Source organism: Sarcophilus harrisii, chromosome 4 (assembly GCF_902635505.1).
Source record: "Sarcophilus harrisii chromosome 4, mSarHar1.11, whole genome shotgun sequence".
NCBI classification, from domain to species: domain Eukaryota; kingdom Metazoa; phylum Chordata; class Mammalia; order Dasyuromorphia; family Dasyuridae; genus Sarcophilus; species Sarcophilus harrisii.
The window spans coordinates 356,256,890-356,277,796 of NC_045429.1; the positions used below are offsets into that span (position 1 = coordinate 356,256,890).

The window sequence follows — 20,907 nt, forward strand, 5'->3', positions numbered from 1 at the left end:
TTCCTGCCGTGAACACAGCCTTCTCCCCTTTCCTGAATGAGGTATCTGACCCAAACCCAAGAGAAAAGGAAGCTTCATATTACATGGATCTTTTCTTCTAAGTTTCTCACAACCTGTTTCAAGATTTCTTCTTCCAACTGATGACAATCAGTGGAAATAAACAAGGTGAGAAAATGTCAAAGTAAAACTGGGTCTGAAATGAGTTTTACATCTCAGTTAACAAAATGGCTGTCATTTCCTCTGTGGATATTTTCTAATGCCTCCACTTAACTGACAAGAAAACTGAAGAAATTGAAGGGGAATGCTTTTCAGCTTTCTCAACAACTAATACCTAAAAATCCAGGCTCTACAATGTATATGGTACAGTTTGGGAGTCCAGACACACACCGCATATGGACATCTTAGTTTTTGCTTAAGGAAAAAAAATTACACAGTGCTGTAGAGAGGCATCAAGGTATAGAAAGCTATAAACTGCTTCTCTTATTATTCTTTTGATGGTAAAGACAAGAATAGAATATAAACTGCTTGAAGGTAGACCTGAGTTATCTGTAGTCCCAGTGTTGAAAAGGAAGTCTTGCAATTTAAATGCTTATAAAACAAAGCAAATATGGTTAGGTTGAGAAGCAGCATGAAGATTTTTTTTTTCATTGCTGAGGCAATTGGTTAAGTGATTTGCCCAAGGTCCCACATGCAGGAAATATTAAGTGTCTGAGACCAGATTTGACTTCAGGTCCTCCTGACTTCAGGGCTGGTGCTCTATCCACTGCACCAACCTGGCTACCCTTTAGAGTAGATACTTTTGCTCAACAATGTTCAGTATGATGTAGGAGAAGGGACAATGGAAGGGACTTGGAAGCCAGAAGAGCTGGGGATCAGTCCAAGTTCTACCATTTACTAAACATATGACGACCTCTGAGATTCTTTCCCACTTTGATAATCTATGATGTTAGACAAATCACTTAACTACTTTGGGTCTTAGTCCCGTCATCTGTAAGATGAGGTCAGTATAAATTATTTAAAACATCCCTTTCAACACTAAGGATCTATATATAATTCTGTAACCATAGGGCTATTTCAAAGTTTGAAAGTGAGGAAGGTGAAAAAACCTGATAGTTTATTTACTATTACTCAAAGTAAAATTTTCATGCAAAATTTCCTTCTACCATCAGATACACAGTTACCTAATATTTATTTGCCTGGAGTTAGAAAGGCCTGGGTTCAAATCCAACTCTTGATGCTTACTAGTTTTGTGACCTTGGGCAGGACATTTTCTCAGTTTCCTTAAATATAAAATAAAGATAGCAAAACAACCTAACTTCCAGAACTGTTGTGAGGTAATATTTGTAAAGCACTTAGCATAATGTCTGATATATAGTAGGTGTTGTATAACTACTAACTAGAATGATTATTGTTCTTGTTATTGATAATATTACAAATTTTCACATAATGCATATGAAAAAATGATTTATGATTATATATACTATTTCTGCCTTTCATTATTACAAATAATATAAAAGCAAACCATCATTAATTTAAATCACACTAATTTTTAGTATGTGATAATTAATTCAGGAACTGTTTATCTTTATCAGTAAAGAAAAAGGGATTTGCTCACATGTATTTATAATGATCCTAGAAAAGTGAGATTCAAAGGAGATGTTAAAAGCCACTTGAAGGCACTGACTGTTTTCAAACAATATCCTGTACTCCAGAAGCATCAGAAGCTGTGACATACAAACAGTAAGCACTTTGACTGGTTTAAAGTACTTTCCTTGAGCAATGTGTCCCAAAGGGCTATCAAACTGTGCATACCTTTGGATCTAACAAACTGGGATTGAGTATCCCAAAGAGATCACAAAAAAGGGAAAAAGACCCAGATGTGCAAAAATGTTTGTGGCAGTCCTTTTTGTAGTTGCAAGGAACTGGAAACTGAGTGGATGCCTATCAGTTGGGGAATGGCTGAATAAGTTATGTATATCAATATTATAGAATATTATTGTTCTATAAGAAATGACCAGCAGGATGACTACAGAAAAGCCTGGAAAGACTTATATGAACTGATACTGAGTCAAGTGAGCAGAACCAAGAGAATATTGTATACAGCGACAAGATTATGTGATGATTAACTCTGATGGACTTGATTCTTTTCAACAATGAGGTGATTCAAGGCACTTCCAATAGACTTGTGATGGAAAGAACATCTACATCTAGAGAGAGAACTATGGAGACTGAAATGTGGATCAAAGCATAGTATTTCCACCTTTTGTTGTTGCTTTTTGCTTGTTGTTTTTTCTTCCTTGTGTTTTTTTTTTCCTTTTTCATAAGATTTTACTTGCGCAGTATGATTATAGAAATATGTTTAGATGAACTGCACATAGGAACAGGGCGGGAGAAGGGAGAGAGAAAAATTTAGAACAAAAGATTTTGCAAAGATAAATGATGAAAACTATCTTTGCATGTATTTGGAAAAGTAAAAAAGTAAAGTGCTTTCCTATGAATAAGTAGGGCAATCTCAGCCCAAGGTAACATCATCAAAAAATGGCAGCACCAAAACTAAGAGTAGATCTTCTGTCTCCAATTTTAGTGTTCTCTTCACTACCTTCAAAAAAGATATGCTATAGGAAAAATTGGATTTAGAAAGGTAAAAATAACCTGGAAAGAAAAGCAAAAATATAAACACCCTACACTCATTTCCCAGGGTTCTTTCCTTGGTGTAGCTGGTTCTGTTTTTATCACTGATCCATTGGAATTTAATTGGATCCTCGCATTGCCGAAGATAGTCACTTCCATCAGAATCGATCCTTATATGGTATTGTTGAAGTATATAATGATCTTCTGGTTCTGCTCATTTCACTCAGCATCAGTTCATGTAAGTCTCTCCAGGTCTTTCTGAAATCCTCCTGCTGGTCATTTCTTATACAACAATGATATGCTATAACATTCATATATCACAATTTACCTAACCATTCTCCAATTGATAGGCATTCATTCATTTTCCAGTTTCTAGCCACTACAAAAGCGGCTGCCACAAACATTTTTGCATATACAGGTCCCTTTCCTTTCTTTAATATCTCTTTGGGGTGCAGGAAATTTCAAAATACAAAGGTTGGGGATAGATGGTGTGGGGAATCTGTGTAGGAGTGTGTGTATGGAGTGAACATAGGCATTAAGGAAAGAATTGTTCCTTAATCTGAAAGGAAACTCAATGAAGAGAACAACTAGAGGTTGAATTGTTTTTTGTACAAACATAATTAATTTTTCAGCCTAGAGAATTGTCCAAATTTGTATGAAGGGAGTTATGAGATCTTTTTTATTTTTTTTTGGAGGGATTGAGGTTGAGATGTGCTTGAGGGGGCAATTCTGTCTCTTACAGATATTCTGGCCCTACTCCAATAATTATCAAAAATACAATTTAATATTTAAAGATTGGGTTGATTGATAGCAGGGAGTACCTCCTATCATCTTCATCCCTTTGACTTGGCATTCTTACTCATTCTGACCCTTACTCATCTAATGCTATTCTTTAGTAATTTCATTATTAGCATTTATCTTCAGTCTTACTATGATATGCTTTGTAGTTTTGACTTGGGAAATTACTACTTACTGCTGTGTTTTCTTGGAAAGGTTCAAACCTTCTCATGTGAGTCATTTCAGGGAATTAGAACATAATACTAACAAAGTTTATACTATATGGGCAATTTAAAAAAATGATTATTTTTAAATAATATGCTTTCACTGTATTATTCAAGATTTACATTTATTAAAATTAAATTTGTAAATAAACAAAAAAAAAAAGATATGCTAATTACGAATCCTTCTTCTATAAAACTATTTGAGATCACCATTTATTTGCCTAGTTCTGGTTCACATGTGATTAGAAATAATGGAATTTCTTTAAGAAAAAAACTTAAAATTTTTTTTACTAATTTAAATAGCCTCTCCTAATTAGCACAAACCAATATGTTCTACTATATTACTTACTATCTATACATTATGGATCTTAGCTAGTTTTATGAGCACAACTGTATTTATAGGCACAACCAATAAATGCCCTATGGATAGGGCATTCATAACCATACAAATATATAACCAAGAATAAGTTTTATGTCAAGTGAGCCTTTTTAATATCTTTTTTCTCATTTTACATCATCCTGATTTCTTCTCCCATTCTTATCCCTATCTTACATGACAAGAAGGCCCTTGTCCTTGCCAAGAACTTAAACATGCACAAGTGATCCCATTCTATCACATCTCCTCTAACACATGATTCCTCTATCATTCCTACTCTCTCACTAAACTTCCATCTCTCCCTATCCATTGGTTGTTTCCCTTGTTGCTTACAAACCTACGCATGTCTCTTGAATCTTCAAAAACCCTTCGCTTGATCCTTCCATCCTTTCTAACTCTTGTCCCATTTCTCTTCTGCCTTTGATGGCTAAACTCCTTGATGAGGGCCTCAATTTCCTTTCCTCTGCCTTCTTAACTCTACAGTCTGGCTTCCAATCTCATCAATCAGCCAGAACTGCCCTCTCCAAAGTCACCAGGGATCTCTTAGTTGCCAAACCCAATGGCTTTTTCTCAATCCTCATTTTTTAGCCCTCTTTGAAGGTCTCTCTCTTCTCCTTGATACTCTAGGTTTTCATACACCAGCTTCTCTTGGGACTCCCCCCTATCTGACCACTCCTCAGGACCATCCGAGTCACACTTGTTAACCATGGGGGGGCTATACAGGGCTCTAGCCTAGATCCTCTTCTCTTCTCCCTTTCTTCTACTTGGTGATCTCATCAGCTCTCAAGCATTCAATTATCTCTATGCTGATGATTCTCACATCTCCTTAACCTGCCCTGACCTTCATTCTCACATATCTAATTGCCTGTCAGACGTGATAAAATGAAAACATTCTAAATTCAGCATGTCTAAAACTGAAACCGTTATCTTTAACCCTATATCTTCCCCCGATCTCCTACCTTCCCTATTATTGTTGAAGGCCCCTGAGCTTGCAACACAGGTCTTATCTTCAACTCTTCACCATCTTCAGCTAATCTGTTGCCAATAAATGTCAATTTCACCTTCATGACATCTGTCAAAAATGCCCCCTCTATTTCGACGGCACTACCACCCTGGTGTGGACCCTCATCTCCTAATGCCTTAGACTCCAGCAACAGCCCACTAGTGGATCTGCCTGCCTCATCTCTCCCTACTTTAGACCATCTTCCTCCACTCAACTGCAAAAGTGATTTTCCTAACGTGCAGTTCTGTTCTTGTAACCCCTTTCTCAGGAAACTTCTATGGCTCTTTATAACCTCTAGAAACAAACAAAATCCCATTTGGTATTCAAAGACTTTCATAACCTTTCCCAATCTTTTATCCAGTCTTCTTACACCTCACACCCCAGCACTTACTCTGTAATCCAGTGACAATGATCTCCTTGCTGTTCTCCAAATAAAAGCTCTCTCTCTCACCTCTGGGCTGTGCCTGACATTAACTCCTGGGAGTATAGAAGGAATGGTACAAGAAAGTTTCTGCCCTCACGAAATTCACAATCTAACAGAGGACTCAGGATGCAAACAACTACTGTACATATTATATACAGGACGAGCTGTTGAATCAGTGCTATAGAGGCTAAATTACAGAGTAGAGAGAAAGACAAAGAGGAAGCAGTAGCAAGGACTCCCAATATTCCACTGACTAGACAATCCATCTCTAAAGAGTTCACATTATACAGACAAATTTCACAAGAACTCAGAAGTGAAAGAGAACTCAAATGTTTTCAAGTCTACTCCATACAGGGAATAATCTTCCATACAGGGAATAGTATTTCTTACTACCACCACTCTTAGAAATGGCCATTTAATTTTCCTCTAAAAATGCTCAGTGATGGGAAAACTTGTCATTTCATGAAGTTGCCCCTTGCATTACTGGAAAATTCTATCTATTATAGTATTTTGACTTAGAATAAATTGAACTTGATCTCTCAACTAGGTAAATCTATGGGACTAAGGCAACTAAATCTAACTCCCCTTACTAAATGACAATCAACCTTTCTAATATATGAAGACAAATGCATCTCCTATTCTCCAAAATAAACATCCCCCATTCCTTTCATCCTTCCCTCCTTGGCACAGAATTAAGTCTTTTCAATAACCCAGCTGCCTTTCTTTGGATGTATCCCAATTAGGCAATAAATAAAATTCATAGAAAATACAAGTGGATGTTTCAAGAAATATTTTTAACTACAGATGGTCAACACTGTATTATTGAGTACTGTAAGTTAAGACACTTTAGTGACATGTACTGAATATTCCCACTAAACTATTTTATCATGGATCAGTCCCAGCATGTTCAAATCAACAAGAAGTTGAGGCTACTACAATGTTATCAAAAGGATACTTTTATGGACAAAAACCAGATTAGTCTGGCCCAGTTGGAGAGCAGTTACTTTGGCTGTTTTTTCATCCAGTGAAGCTACCTTATCAAAGACATAATTATCTAATGCAACTTTATGATCTTGCAACTGAAGCTCATAATGTTCCAAGGGAAATTTGACCTCTGTAAGAAATGGGAGATAAAGAGATAAAGCAATGTAAACCAATAATGTCCTATGCACTGAAGATTTATAAAAAAATAAAACCTTAAGGAAATCAAATAGAAGGTCTAAAGAAAGAAATTATATCCTCTACTTCCCCATTCTAACTGTGAGGATTTTTCATATTTATTTGCAAAGGAATTAAATGTGTATTTACTGTAGTGAAAACCTACATATTAATAGAGCCCGATAGGCTGAGGAACAAGAGGTGGTGATTAATGCAGTGAAAGTATAGCAACAAGAAATGTGAGGAGAATCAATATACATTTTATAGTCCAAATAGAATTTGTGCAACAAATTATTTTTATAACAACTACAATGACAGATCTACTAATCAGTTTTCTTAATAAATTTCTAAAGACTTTTTTTAAAGCAACTTTGGCAGTTAAGGATTTAAAATCATTTCAATGGTGTTGAACAGATTCTCTACTAATTTGCTAATCAGAACCTCTGCAAATCCACCAAGTATTGTCATTTGGTCTGGAAGAGTGACAATCTGAAGACTGTTTGAAAACAGAGAATAAACAATGAAACCAAATCAACGGCTTACATATGTTATTATCCACTTCAAGATATCCTGACTGTCTCTGTTCAGTGTTGACATAGGAATAGGTGAAACTTGAAAACATAAAGAGGAACCCTGTGTACTTCATTTTAAACTACCTTCATTTTTGCTGCTATTGGGGAAAGGATGTCAAGATGTAGTGGCAAAATGAGATTGTGCTAAGATGGATACTTACCTGTCATTTTCCCCTGGACTATCTTGGCAACTCTGTATTTGATATATGCTCCTACCAAAAGGTAAATATCATGGGAAGGTATGAGGAATATATTTTCCAAAACTAGCAGACGTATCAATGCAGGTGGCACTTTCTAACAGAGGAAAAAAAACATACACTTAAGCTTCCATATTTATATCCTCAATGACAGATTTAAAAGCATTACTAAATTTTAAGTAGCATTTTAAATACATTTTTATATCCTAAATTCCATCTTCAGATACTTTTAAGGACAACTGTATATCTTGATAATACATTAATTTTAGTCACTGATTAAGAATAAGAAAGTCTATGCTTTTTTTCCCCCCTGAGAGGGTAGAAAGTAGTAGAAAGGCAAATAGAAACTAGAAGAAATGAGGTTTTAATCTATAGTGAATACAAATAATAAACTTCACATAAACAAAGTTTGTGAGTTGAAAATTTATAACATGAGTTTACCTTATAGAAGGGTTCGTGTACACGAACTTTTATAACCGCTGCACCTGTCCTAATTCCAGATACCAGAATCATATCCCCTTGTTTCCCTTCTTTTTCCATTTCAGCTATATACTTTGGTGGAGAATATTCGGCTTCACAGTATTTCAGAATCCTAATAAGACAGAATTAAGTTTTTATCTCATAGAATCAGAAAAATCAATTTCTTCTAAAAGCTCTCCATAAAAATGATATCTCTAGTGGCCTTACAGAAGAAGTCTAACTGTTCTGACCATAAGACCTATGCGAAATGAGTTTACTTACTATATAACCGACTAATATTGAGATGGGATTGAATCTGGGTTAAATTAAGAACTATTCTCTGTATTAAAACAGTTATTTGTAATAATGGTTATTTTTAGCAATTAGCTAAAATAGGAGAAATAGCACTAGCAACAGGACTGTTGAATGACTAACCACAACGTCCAAAAAGACCTTAAGTTCTTTTTTTTTTGTTCTCACTAGTAGTTTATCTTCCCAAATACATATAAAGATAATTTTCAACATTCATTTTTGTAAGAATTTGAGTTCCAAATTTTTCTCCTCCCTTACTTCCCCTCTCCCCAAGACAGCAATCTGATACAGATTAAACATGTGCAATCCTTTTAAACATATTTCTATATTGTTATGTTGTACAAGAAAAGGCAGACTAAAAGGGGGAAAAGTGCAAGAAAGAAAAAAACAAACAACCACCAAAAAAAGATGAACTATTATGCTTTGATCCACATTCAGTTTTCTCTCAGGATGCAGATGGCATTTTTCATCCCAAGTCTACTGGAATTGCTTTAAATCGCCTCACTGTTGAGAAGAGCCAAAGTCCATCACAATTGATCATTATATAAAGATCTTAAGTTCTTTTTTGTAATGGGCTGAAGCTCGAGTTGATGCACTGAGGTCCCAAGCACATGAGGCTAAATAGTAATTGGACCATACTCTATAAATATATATGCTTGGAGAAAGAATGGCCCTGCCCACTCTTTGTGCAAGTCCTGATGTGTTGTATAAGAAAAGACGATTTTGGTGGGTGGAGGCAGAGGGGTGGGCAGAGGAGCAAAAAGAGATGGCTGGCTGGTTTCTTGCCGCAGCTGCATACATTGCTATCGCAACCCCGCCTTTCACCTCCCATTCCCCTTCACCTCCGATCCTTCTTCACCTCTCCTGAGAATAAAGATTGAAGATTTTCCCTTAACCTGAATTCCTGACTCCGGCTGATTTTAAAATACACAGTCATCACACTTTTTCATAAGTGAATTATGATTTAAAGAACACATGTCTCATAGTCCTGTGAGATATGTAATGGTTTTTCATTCTCATTTTAATGATGAGAAAACTGGGTCTTAGAGAAAGTCAGTGACTTGCTCCGTAATATAGTCCTAATATGTTTCTTGAAGTCTGCTTCTTCCACTACACTATGTGTGAAGTGATAACTCTTCTTGTGATCAACTTGGAATAAAGAAACCCTCCAAACATACTAGATATCATTCCTCTACCAGAAATCTTCCTCCTTCTGATATACTATCTGCTTCCAAAAAAGTCTTAACAGCAGTCTTTAAAACCCATGAATATGGTTGGCATTCAGTTTGCTCTCCAGGAGCAGATGGGTTCCTTCTGCACAGATGGTTTATGATTGGTTAGGGGATTACCTAATTTTGCTAGACAGCTCTACCCTTTCTGATTCGTTATCCTTGGCAATACTCCACTCGAACATCATCCCTGCCAAACTGCTGAATGTGTTTCCTGTAGATCAAAACCAAAAACAGAAAAAATAGAAAATACAGATTCAAAAATAGCTATATATTGTGAACACAAAAGCTAAAACCTAACTAGCAAATACTCCTTCATCAGAGAATACATAAGTATTATCACAGATAAAAATTAAGACAACTCGTAAACCATAGCACAGAAGAAATAAGTACTTTGGCTGTATAGCTCTGCAGAGCATAGAAAAATAAAGTTGATCAACTTCCGGTTGTCAAATGTAAAGCCAGCCGGTTGTCAAATGTAAAGCCAGCCACACATTCTTTTGTTCCTCTTTGTCAATATCCTTTACAAATAGGAAAGAATCACTCTACAATCTCCTTTATGGCTGGCAGGTTTCCAATGACTCCTAATTAAGTACCTGAGTATTTCTAATATTTCCATCTTTTACACTGAAAAAATTGTCCCTCTTTTAAGCTATTTTAGAGAAAGATATAATGAGTTAAAATGTCTTCAACAACATGGCAGCACTGAAAACATCATAGAAAATGCAATATAAAACCAGTAGATTACAGGCTTATAAGGTAAGGTATAATGTAAGATAACTAAAAGTTTTGCATTTTCCTTCAAGGTTCAAAGATCAAGATTTAGTCTAGCCACGAAATTCCACAAAATATTCTGAATGTATCTAAGAACTATTAGTAGAAACTCAAAAAATAGAATTTGGGTATATGCAGAGTTTTATGGGAATCATGATTAAAAAAATTATAAACTAAAGATCCTTACACTCATAAATGTCAATTCACCTTTAATTATTCCATTTGAGAAAAAAGTTTGTACCAATGTACTTGTTTCCCAAATGGTATATTTTCATATGCTAAGTCCAAGATTAAAGTTACTATTCTTTAGGAAATTAATGGAATTTTCTTCTGTGATTATTTACCTTCAGCATCCAATGCTCTCACCAGCAGTTCCAATGGAGAATCATCCACAAAGAGTTCCCGAGTTCGAGATATAATTTCAATGCTGTCTATCACATCAACCTTAACATCACAGCGCAGTTCATGGTCAGTCACTAAAATGAACCCAGAACTAAGAATTTAATTCAATAAATCATAAATCTATTAAACTTCCCAAATTTTTAGATAAAGTTAACTCTAATTTGAATGAGAGAAAAAGGTATAATGTTTATAACCATTTGTGAAATAAAATAAATTGCACAGGGACAATCTATAAGATTTCCCATCTAAAACATAAGATGCATTAGACATGCAGATTCACAAATCAGTATACCTAAAATATGGTCCAAAGAACCATATCATAGCTTACAAACTTACAGTTGGGAAGAGCCTTAAGAGATAATTTACCATAACTCCTCCTTTAACAGAAGAAGAAACTGAGGCTTAAAGTTAAGTGACTTCCTTAAGGTGACAAAGGTACTAAGTGGCAGAGCTACAATATGAAGTAATGGATTTGACTCTGAATCCAGCATTATTTTTAATAAATCTGTCACACTGCCTCACTTTTAGTATACAAAATGGAACTGATTAGATTAAAAGTTATTTTATTAGTATTTTTAAAAAACATTGCTTAATGTGTTTACTATGTTCAAATATTACATGTTATGTCCATTTATTATTTACATAAATTTGCTTACAGACTGTTTCTTTACTCTGATGTTTTCACAAAATTTTAGGTCCAATTTTATTTACCACAAAGATGAACCAAATCGAATACCAATACACACACACACACACACACACACACACACACGCATCATGGGGGAGGGGAATATCACTTAAGAACCATATATAAATAAAAACCAGCTTACCATTCATTTTAATAGTTTGTTTCCTCAAGAAAAATATAAAATAAATAAAAAGAAAATAAAATCAATGTACTTAAATTAGGAAACAAAATTTACAAAAACTAATTTTAAAAATTTTCTGTTTCATATTATGATTAGGTAAAGGAAAAAGAGAAAAGGAAGTAAAGGGAAAAGAGGAAAAGAAGAGATGATTGAAGGAAAGAATAAATTTGGGGGAGACAGGAGAGAAACAAAGAATGGAGAGACAAAGAAAGAGTCTATAGTTTCTTGTCTATCTCAGTTATTTCTCCTATGCTTTGTTTAAATATTATTTATAAGCCTACACTCAACCATAGTATTTCTTTAATGCCTCTATGTAACCAGCATCATACAAGCAGCCCTCATTCTCCTTTCCACATCTTCCACTACCTAATCCCCTATAGCTCCTTCCTGTATCCATACCCTACCTACTTTTGTAAGGTCTTTTCCTTTATTTTACTCAGCAGTCTCCAAATCATAAAGCTTGGCATTCCACCTCATTGTGGCATGGAGAAAAGCACATTAGCTGTGAATCAAAGGCTTCAAGTGCACATCCTACCTCTCCCCATGTAATCTTAGCCAAATCATTTAACATTCCTTGACCTTGGTTAAACAGAGGCCTCTGAGGGCCATTGTAGTCTTACCAATGTACCAGGTACCATATTAGCACTGTGGCCACAACTTCCTTCCCTTTCCCATACATCCAATCACAAAATTACAAGGTCCTGAAGGATGATCTTTGTATCTTTTTGTGCCTACAACATTACCTTAGCAGAGAGTTAAACACCGGTAACAAATGGATGGCCTATTAATGTGCCTCACTTAACTCCCACTAATTGATTTTTCTTCTCTCCCTCTCCTTCACGTGGGAAGGTGTTCATATTCTATCTACAGGCCTTTGTTCTTTACAATCCATGGTTTCTCTCACAGAGACATGACAAATCATTTGGAAGAGGGAATCAATTTCCTCTATATATCTCCAGAGAAGAGAACAGGAGCCAAGGATGGACATTCAGGAAAAAGATTCAGTTCAATGTTAGGAGCCTGCAGATAATTATGGTGTATGAAAATGGAAGGGGCTACCTTGTTGAATACTAAGTTTCCTATCATATGATCAAAGGATTTAGAATTGGGTCATTTCCAAATCCTTTAGCCTAGCCTGCCCATTTTATAGATGAGAAAACTGAAACTTAGAAAGGTTAACTGGTTTGTTCAAGGTTACAGAGGTACTAAGTACTTGGTCACAAACCTAGGTCCTCTGATTACATATCCTGGAGTTCCTTCCTTTATAACATGACCATCTTCTTCTGTAGTTTAAACTGAGGCTTAGAAGCTGGAAAATGAATGGATGCCCATCAATTGGAGAATGGTTGAGTAAATTGTGGTATATGAATGTTATGGAATATTATTGTTCTGTAAGAAATGACCAGCAGGATGAATACAGAGAGGATTGGCGAGACTTATATGAACTGATACTGAGTGAAATGAGCAGGACCAGGAGATCATTACATACCTTAACAACGATACTGTATGAGGATGTATTCTGATGGAAGTGGATTTCTTCAACAAAGAGAAGATCTAACTTTACTTCAATTGATCAAGGATGAACAGAAGCAGCTACACCCAAAGAAAGAACACTAGGAAATGAATGTTAACTGCTTGCATTTTTGTTCTTCTTCCCGGGTTATTTATACCTTCTAAATCCTATTCTCCCTGAGTAACAAGAGAACTGTTCGGTTCTGCACACATATATTGTATCCAAGATCTACTGTAACCTATTTAACATGTATAGTACTGCTTGCCATCTTGGGGAGAGGGTGGAGGGAGGGAGAGGAAAAATCGGAACAGAAGTGAGTGCAAGGGGAATGCAAGTGAGTGCAAGTGAGTGCTGTAAAAAATTACCCTGGCATGGGTTCTGTAATAAAATAGTTATTTAATAAAAAATTATTTAAAAAAATAAAAATAAAAATAAAAATAAACTGAGGCTTGATGACAAGATGTGAGAAATATTATAGAGGGAGTTTCTGACTTGTGACAGAAAGTTGTCTAGATAACACACGATGTTGTCCCTTCCAGTGCTAAGATTCTATGGTTTTAAGCAACAAGGGCCTGAAGTAGGGTGGCATTGTGAGAGTGACAAGAAAGGTCTATAAAGAGGAAACATAAAAGTAGAAGTGATTAAACTTGACAATTAACCGGATTCCTTATAAGGAATATGAAACACTAAAAGATGATGTTGAGGTTTGAAATCTGCATAATTGAAAGAAGTGCCACTGATAAAAATAAGGAAGTCAAGAAGATGACTTAGTTTGCAGTAGTTAAGCTCAATTTTGATTATTCTGAGTTTGAGATGACAGTAGCACATACTACAGTAACATCCATATAAAGCACATCAATAAGCAGAAATGGGAGACTGGAACTTAGAATGAATAACACACAGAGTTGATTGCTCACCCCTCTCTCTAACAAACTTGTTATGATGATATGTTATGATGATCCTCGATCATTTGCACACTTTCCATCTTTTTGTAGACAAAATTGAAAAAACTGAACTGATTCTGTATCATTTTATTGAACCTATTTACAATTGTTTTTGTCCTATAACTGCTTAAATCTTGGTTCTTTGTCTCTGAACTTAGTTCAGAGATTCAATTGATCTGTAATGGGTTAAGTTTAAAAATCCAGCTCTCCTGATCTAGTCTTGCTCAAGGAATTTAGCTGACATTGGAGGGATGGGTACACCATCAAGCTATTGTTCAAGGATGTCTGGTTTGCTATATTGTACCTGGACTCTCATGAGGGAAAGGGATTGTTGCAAGTCCCCATTACCAAACTTTCAAACAATCATGTTGTTCCCTGTGCCTAAGCTCTTTAACTAATCATGTTGTCCTCAATCCCATCTACAATTATCATCTATCCTGTTCTGTTTTGTTTTTTTTTTTTTTGTCCTGTACTCCCAAAACCTGCATAAGGGGTACAACACATGTGTGCATGCATACACACATACACAACTCCTGTAAATGCCCTGAATGCCCAGCTTACCAAACGACTAAAATGCTATGAACTTATATGATCTCTCTCCCTATACACACACACATATGTACATGTATATGTACATCTATAATATAAAGCACCCCTATAAATACCCTTAATGCCTCGTTCACCAGTAGTTCTCTAATTAAACACTTATTCTAGCTCAAGCAACTCTCAGATAAGGAAACTACCTCTACCAATACAGACTGGCACCCTCTTTGCAGCTTCTTAAGAGAGTTGTCTAGCACACAAACTCAAATAAAATTATGCACTAAACATAAATATCTCTCTAATTATTGACTTAGAAAATTACATGTTAACATTATGTTCTACTGCATTTTTATTTTAATAAATATTTCTCAATTATATTTTAATTTAGTTCTATGGCACTAATCTGGTCTAGAAGTTAAGTAGGTAGCCTGTGGCCAAACAACCAATACATGTCAAGAGACAGAACTTGAACCCATGTCTTTCTGATGCGAAGGTCAGCTCTTTCTCCATTGCCCCATAGTGTACATATGTACATTACACTATATATATTACCAAAGCAGTACATGTAACAGGAACCTGTGATTTCACTGGCATGAGAAAATTCTTTAATTTTTTTATTGACGCTTTTTATTTTCAAAACATATACAAGGATAATTTTTCACCATTGACCCTTATAAAACCTTGTGTTCCAATTACTTCTTTTTCTTCTCACCCCCTTTCCCTAGATGGCAAGTAATACAATATATGTTAAACATGGTAAAAAATATATGTAAATTCAATATATTTATACAATTATCATGCTGCACAAGAAAAATCAGATCAAAAAGGAAAAAAATGAGAAAGAAAATAAAATTCAAGCAAACAACAACAAAAGAAGTGAAAATGCTATGTTGTGATCCACACTCAGTTCCCAAACTCCTCTCTCTGGGTGTAGATGGCTCTCTTCATCACAAAATCATTGAAACTGGCCTGAACTGACTCACTGTTGAAAAGAACCACATCCATCAGAATTGATAGTTGTATAATCTTGCTATTGCCATGTACAGTGATCTCCTGGTTCTGCTCATTTCACTCAGCATCAGTTCATGTAAGTCTCTCCAGGATTCTCTGAAATCATCCTGATGATTGTTTCTTATAAGATTCCATAACATTTATATATCATATTCAGCCATTCTCCAACTGATGAGCATCCACTCAGTTTCCAGTTTCTTAGCACTACAAAATGCCACAAGCATTTTTTGGATACATGGGTCCCTTTCCCTTCCTTAAGATCCATGAGAAAAGTCTTGATGAAGAAATTCCTACTAATGTAGGTCAGAAGCTTTGCTACAACTTTTAGAGCCTAAGAAAGTTGCCCAGAGCAAAGCTTCTTAAACCTTGAGTTTCAACCCCATATGGTATCATATAACTGGGAGTCATAAAATTATGATTTAATATCAGTAAATTATTTGTTTACCTATTTTATATACCTATATACTTGAGATCATGTTTAAAAAATTCTCAGGTGAAAAGGAGTCACGAGTAGAAAAAGTTTAAGAAGCCCTGGCTTAGAACATAGAGAAATCACTTTTATTGGGTCAATATGTATTAGGGACCCTATCTGAATTCAGATCTTCCTAGCTTTGAAGACAGCTTTCTATCCATTATGCCATAGTGTTTCCAGTACATGTATATAACTTGTAGGTAAATGTACACATATTATGGGTGCATGCTCAAAATAAATTTATTCAGTGAAGTACATTATCAGAAAAATTTTAAGATTATTGGCCCAGGAAATAAAAAGGTGATGAGGATCTAGACTACAGTAGTAGTCATATGAACAGAGAAAAAGGGATTAGGGAAAGAGATCCTGTAGTATATAGATTTTTAAGACATGACAACTTCCTAGATATACAGATTAAGGAAAAATGAGATGAAAACGGTTTCAAAGTTGTAAACCTAGGTTACTGGACAGAAATAGGGAAGTTCAGAAAAGGGGTATCTTTCAAATATTTGAAGGGCTATCATCTAGAAGAAGTAATACATTTGAACTACTTTGGCCTCACATGATACAACTAAAAGCAACAGAAGTAGAATTTGCAAAGGTAAATTGAGTAACAGAATTTCCTAACCTATGTAAAAATCTATTAGCTTCCTTGCATGGTAGTAAATTTCAACTTCTTAGAAATTTTAAAATAAAGTGTGAAACAAACTAAAAGGAGAATTATTAAAATATGGGTTGCTTTTGAGATACTTTCCAATTCTGATACTCTTTGTAGTTCTATACCACTCTTCTCAGTGGGCATTCCAAATGCATTTCCTTAACCTGCTTAGATGTATTCTACATCTTAGTTTACTGAGAAAAACTGAAGTTACCATCAGAAGTATAATCTTGCTGTTGCCTTCTTGAAGTTCCTTCACCAGTCATCATACACCTCAAACCCCATCTCCTACTCCTTCCTCCATTCACTTTCCTCCTTAGTTCTTGTCTATAAAGATGTGATTCTTTTCCTTGCCAAGATCTACTTCTATAACCAAGCCATGTTCTTGATCCCATCTCTTTTAATTTTTTGATCTTTCTTTCTTCTCCTCACCTTCAACCTTCCAAACATTTCTAGATCTCATCTAGCTTAAAAAAACAAAAAACTTCTACCACCCCACCATGCTCCCTCTCAAGCTACCATCTGATGTTTCTCCTTTATTTTACTGCCAGACAACAGAAAGAACTGTTTAAACACTTCCTCTTTATTCACTTTTTCATTGTTTGTTTAGTCCTACTTGACTCTTCATGATCCCATTTGGAATTTTCTTGGCAAAGATACTGGAGAGGTTTGCCATTTCCTACTCTGGCTTATTTTTACAGATAAGGAAACTGAGGCAAAGAGAGATTAAGTAACTCGCCCAGGGTCACACAGCTAGGAAGTGTCTGAAGACAGATTTGAACTCAGGAAAAAGTCCTGATTCCAGGTCCAATGCTTTATCCATTTACCACCTGACTGTTCTCTCACTAACCTTTCAGCTTGTAGCAGTTGGGTTAATGACCCCCATCACTCCAGGGCACTGTTCTCCTGGAGCTACCAAAACTCTTAACTGCTCATTCCAAAGGCTTTTGTTGTCCACACCCTCCATGACTTCTATATAGCTTCTGATACCTCTAACAACTCTCTTTTCATTCCAATTCAATTCCTCTGGAGTATTTATGAAGAGCTATGTGAAAGGCACTGTGCTAGGCACAAATGAAGCTGCTTTTAATGAACTCATCTTCCTGAACATTCTCTCTGCCCTTTCAGTCTCTTTTTCAGCCCTGCTCTGTCCTGGTTTTTCTTTTCAGGCTCCTTTGTTAGATCAGCATTCATTTTTTGCACCCAGAATATTGTCCTGAGCCCTCTTTTTTTTCCTCTCAGAGATCTCAAAGGCTTCCATGTGGACAATGATTACCTCTACAAAAATGACTCCCAAATTTATATACTATCTCAACCTTTCTATTAAATAAACATATCCTCTGCACTATACTATGTGCTAACTTTTGAATTTCAGTGCCAATTAATTGTCGACAGGCTGACAGATATTTGCAACTTGGTATCTCTGTTCAGAATTCTGCTTCTCTCACTAAACTTGCTCCTTCAGACTTTTCTCCTCTCAGTCATACGGATTCATAGCCTCAAAGTGACCCTTGACTCTTCCTGCTTCCTCCATATCCAATCAGTTCCTAATTTCATAGTTCTTATTTCTTCTCAAGTGAGATAACATACATAAAGGACATTCTGGCAATTAGATAGAGCCACAGATATCTCAGTACTCTCTTCTTTTCTTCCTCTATACCATTTCACTTAGTAATCTTATCTGCTTTCATGGCTCCAACTATCTCTACACAATGATTTAGATCTACTTGTCCAACCTAAGTTCTCTTCCCACCTCCACTCTCACATCTCCAACTGCCTTTTAGACTTCTTGAACTGGATGTTCCATAGACATCTTATACTTAGTTAAGGAGCAATGTAGGGACTAGGGAGATGTGAGTGAGAGGATGGATCATTGAGACTGGAGTTAAGAAGACCAGTGTTCAAATCTAGCCTTTGACACTAGCTGTGTGACGTAGGGCAAGTCATTTAACTTGGCTGCCTCAGTTTCTTCAACTTTAAAGTAGGGGTAATAATAGCTCCTATCTCACAGAACTGCTTAAGTTGTAAGGATCAAATGAGATATTTGTAAAGCACCTAACAGTTTCCTTCACATAGTAGTCACTGTATGAATGCTAGCTATTATTTTAATTATTGTTAGCAATTATGTTCAAAACAAAACTCATTTGCCTTTCTTTCAAAATCCTTCTTCCTCACTTTCCTATTATGGTTGAGAGTACCAACACCATCCCAGTCATCCAGACTTACTCTCTCACCTTCATCCCTTCTATCATGTCCTGTAGTTTCTCCCTGTATAACATTTCATATTCTCACTCCCCTTCTCTCATTTGACATTACAATACCCCTAATATAAAGCCTCATTATCACATGGCTAGAATATTGCAATAACTCTCTTCCTGAAGTCAAAAGATCCCATTCAAATCCAACCTTCACCCCTCTGTCAAATAGATCTTCCTAAAATGCAGGTCTGACCATAAAACCCTGCTACTTAATAAACTCCAGTGGCTCCACATTGCCCCTAAGATCAAAAATAAAATCTTCTTTGCCTCCAAAACTCTCCATAACCTGCCTGCCTATAACCAATACTTTCTGCCTTTCCAGTCTTCTGACACCTTTCTCCCTTCCATGTCCTCTAACCCACTGACAGGGACTTCTGAGCTATTCCTATCACACAATGTTTTTGCCCCCATACCTGCAATTTCTGCCTCCTCCTTTTTTGTCTTCTCTCATGTCTCAACTAAAGTTCCACCTTCTGCACAAAGCATTTCCTTTTTTTCTTTAATCCTAGTACCCTCCCCTCTCAGACTATGTCCAATCTATGGTGTTAGTAGGGGCAACTGGGTGGTACAGTAGATTAGAGCACCAAGCCTAAAGTCAGAAAGACTAATCTTCCTGAGATCAAATCTGGCCTCAGATACTAGTAACAAAGAGCCAGACATCATTAGAAAATGGCTGAACGAAAATTGTTGTATGCAGCCGTGTGCATATTATCTCTCCTTTTAACTTTTTTTTCCCCCTTCCTTTGTGTCTGGCACATAATAGGTATCTAATAAACACCAGTTAACTGAAGAGGGCTGTACCAAGGACTGAGGAATATTTGGTTTGAATCCTGCCTCAGACACTATATGATATTAAGTCATTTAACATCTCAGCCTTAATTCTTCATGGGTAAAATAAAGATAAGCATAGTAATAAGTTGCAACTCTCATAGTTGTTGTGAGAATCAAATGAAATAACTAATGAAAGCTATTTTGCAAACCTTAAAACACTATATAAATGTAAGCTATAATAATAATTGTAATAATTATTATTTTCTCCACTCATATCCACCAATTTAGTACAGGCTCTTATCATCTCTCTCCTGGATTATCATAATAGCCTCCTAAATGGCCTTCTTGTTTCCAATCCATCTTTTACACAAGCTGTCAAAATAATTTTCCTAAGGCAGAGGTATGACCAGGTTATCCCACAGCAGAATATAAACTCCTTAGCCTAGCATTTAAAGTTCTAAAGAAAACTTTACACTTTACACTCTACACAGTCAATTGTAGACTGTGGTGGCTTACTTTTTTCAACTCAACCAGAAGTTGTGTTCTGTGAGGGTGGGACATCAGACCAAGGAAGATTTTTGGAGTCTGTGTTTAGAAACGGAGTGGGTCAAGCTCATTTCATACTACTACCCTTCACACACATTCTACAAACCAGTCAAAAAGGGCAGTTTCCTGACTCCAAATGGCACAAGCCATCTCTCAAGCCTTCAATATATTTCTCTCATCTCTGTTTTACAAAATCTCGGCTTTTCTGCATAACTCAATTCATCCCCTATCTCTTCTATAAATTATTCTCCAATTCTCATAGTATATTCTCCTGAATTTTCTTTGTACCACACTCATCTATTTGTAATAGTAATCCTACCACATACATTCACTCCTCCTTGAGGAAAAGCACTTCTCTGGCTTTCTATCATCCCCAACACTTAGCACTTACTAGTGCCTTGTAATTAGTACTTAAAATATTTGTTGAACAAAATTTTTCTAATCCATCAGTCACCGTCTGGCTTTGTCTCCATATTTAGCATATTTATTAGACTACATTTAGTATAGTCCTCAGATTAGACAAAGTAACAAAATTCTCATTTGAACACAATGATTTTTTGTTGCTAACCACTAACCCTAATTATGGCAGCCAGCATGAGTATGGAGGCACTTAAAACAAGAGCAGGAGTAATAAAGGAGGACAGGAAGAAATTCCAACAGAATTGAAATTATCTGAGCAGAGTCCCTTGTCCCCCACCAGGTTTGTATCATCACACGAGTTCTGAACCATACTTGTCTTTCCAGGTAAGCGTGGGATATTGCACCTCTGTCTTAAATAGAAAAA

At 36.0% G+C, this 20,907-nt stretch overlaps 1 protein-coding gene across 6 annotated transcripts in view; it reads right to left on the bottom strand.

The window, feature by feature from the left end:
• Positions 1–20,907, bottom strand: part of NUP210L (nucleoporin 210 like) — a 140,764-nt gene that overhangs the window by 118,389 nt on the left and 1,468 nt on the right. For 5 of the 6 annotated variants that reach the window (XM_031966622.1, XM_031966618.1, XM_012548120.3 and 2 more), the window contains exons 3-8: positions 10,481–10,612; positions 9,483–9,576; positions 7,804–7,954; positions 7,327–7,459; positions 6,391–6,549; positions 332–400 (exon numbers count right to left, since the gene is read on the bottom strand). In XM_031966622.1, coding sequence (XP_031822482.1) covers positions 332–400; positions 6,391–6,549; positions 7,327–7,459; positions 7,804–7,954; positions 9,483–9,576; positions 10,481–10,612 — 738 coding nt within the window. The remainder of the gene's footprint in view (positions 1–331; positions 401–6,390; positions 6,550–7,326; positions 7,460–7,803; positions 7,955–9,482; positions 9,577–10,480; positions 10,613–20,907) is intronic. The other variant, XM_031966619.1, reaches the window with a different exon arrangement.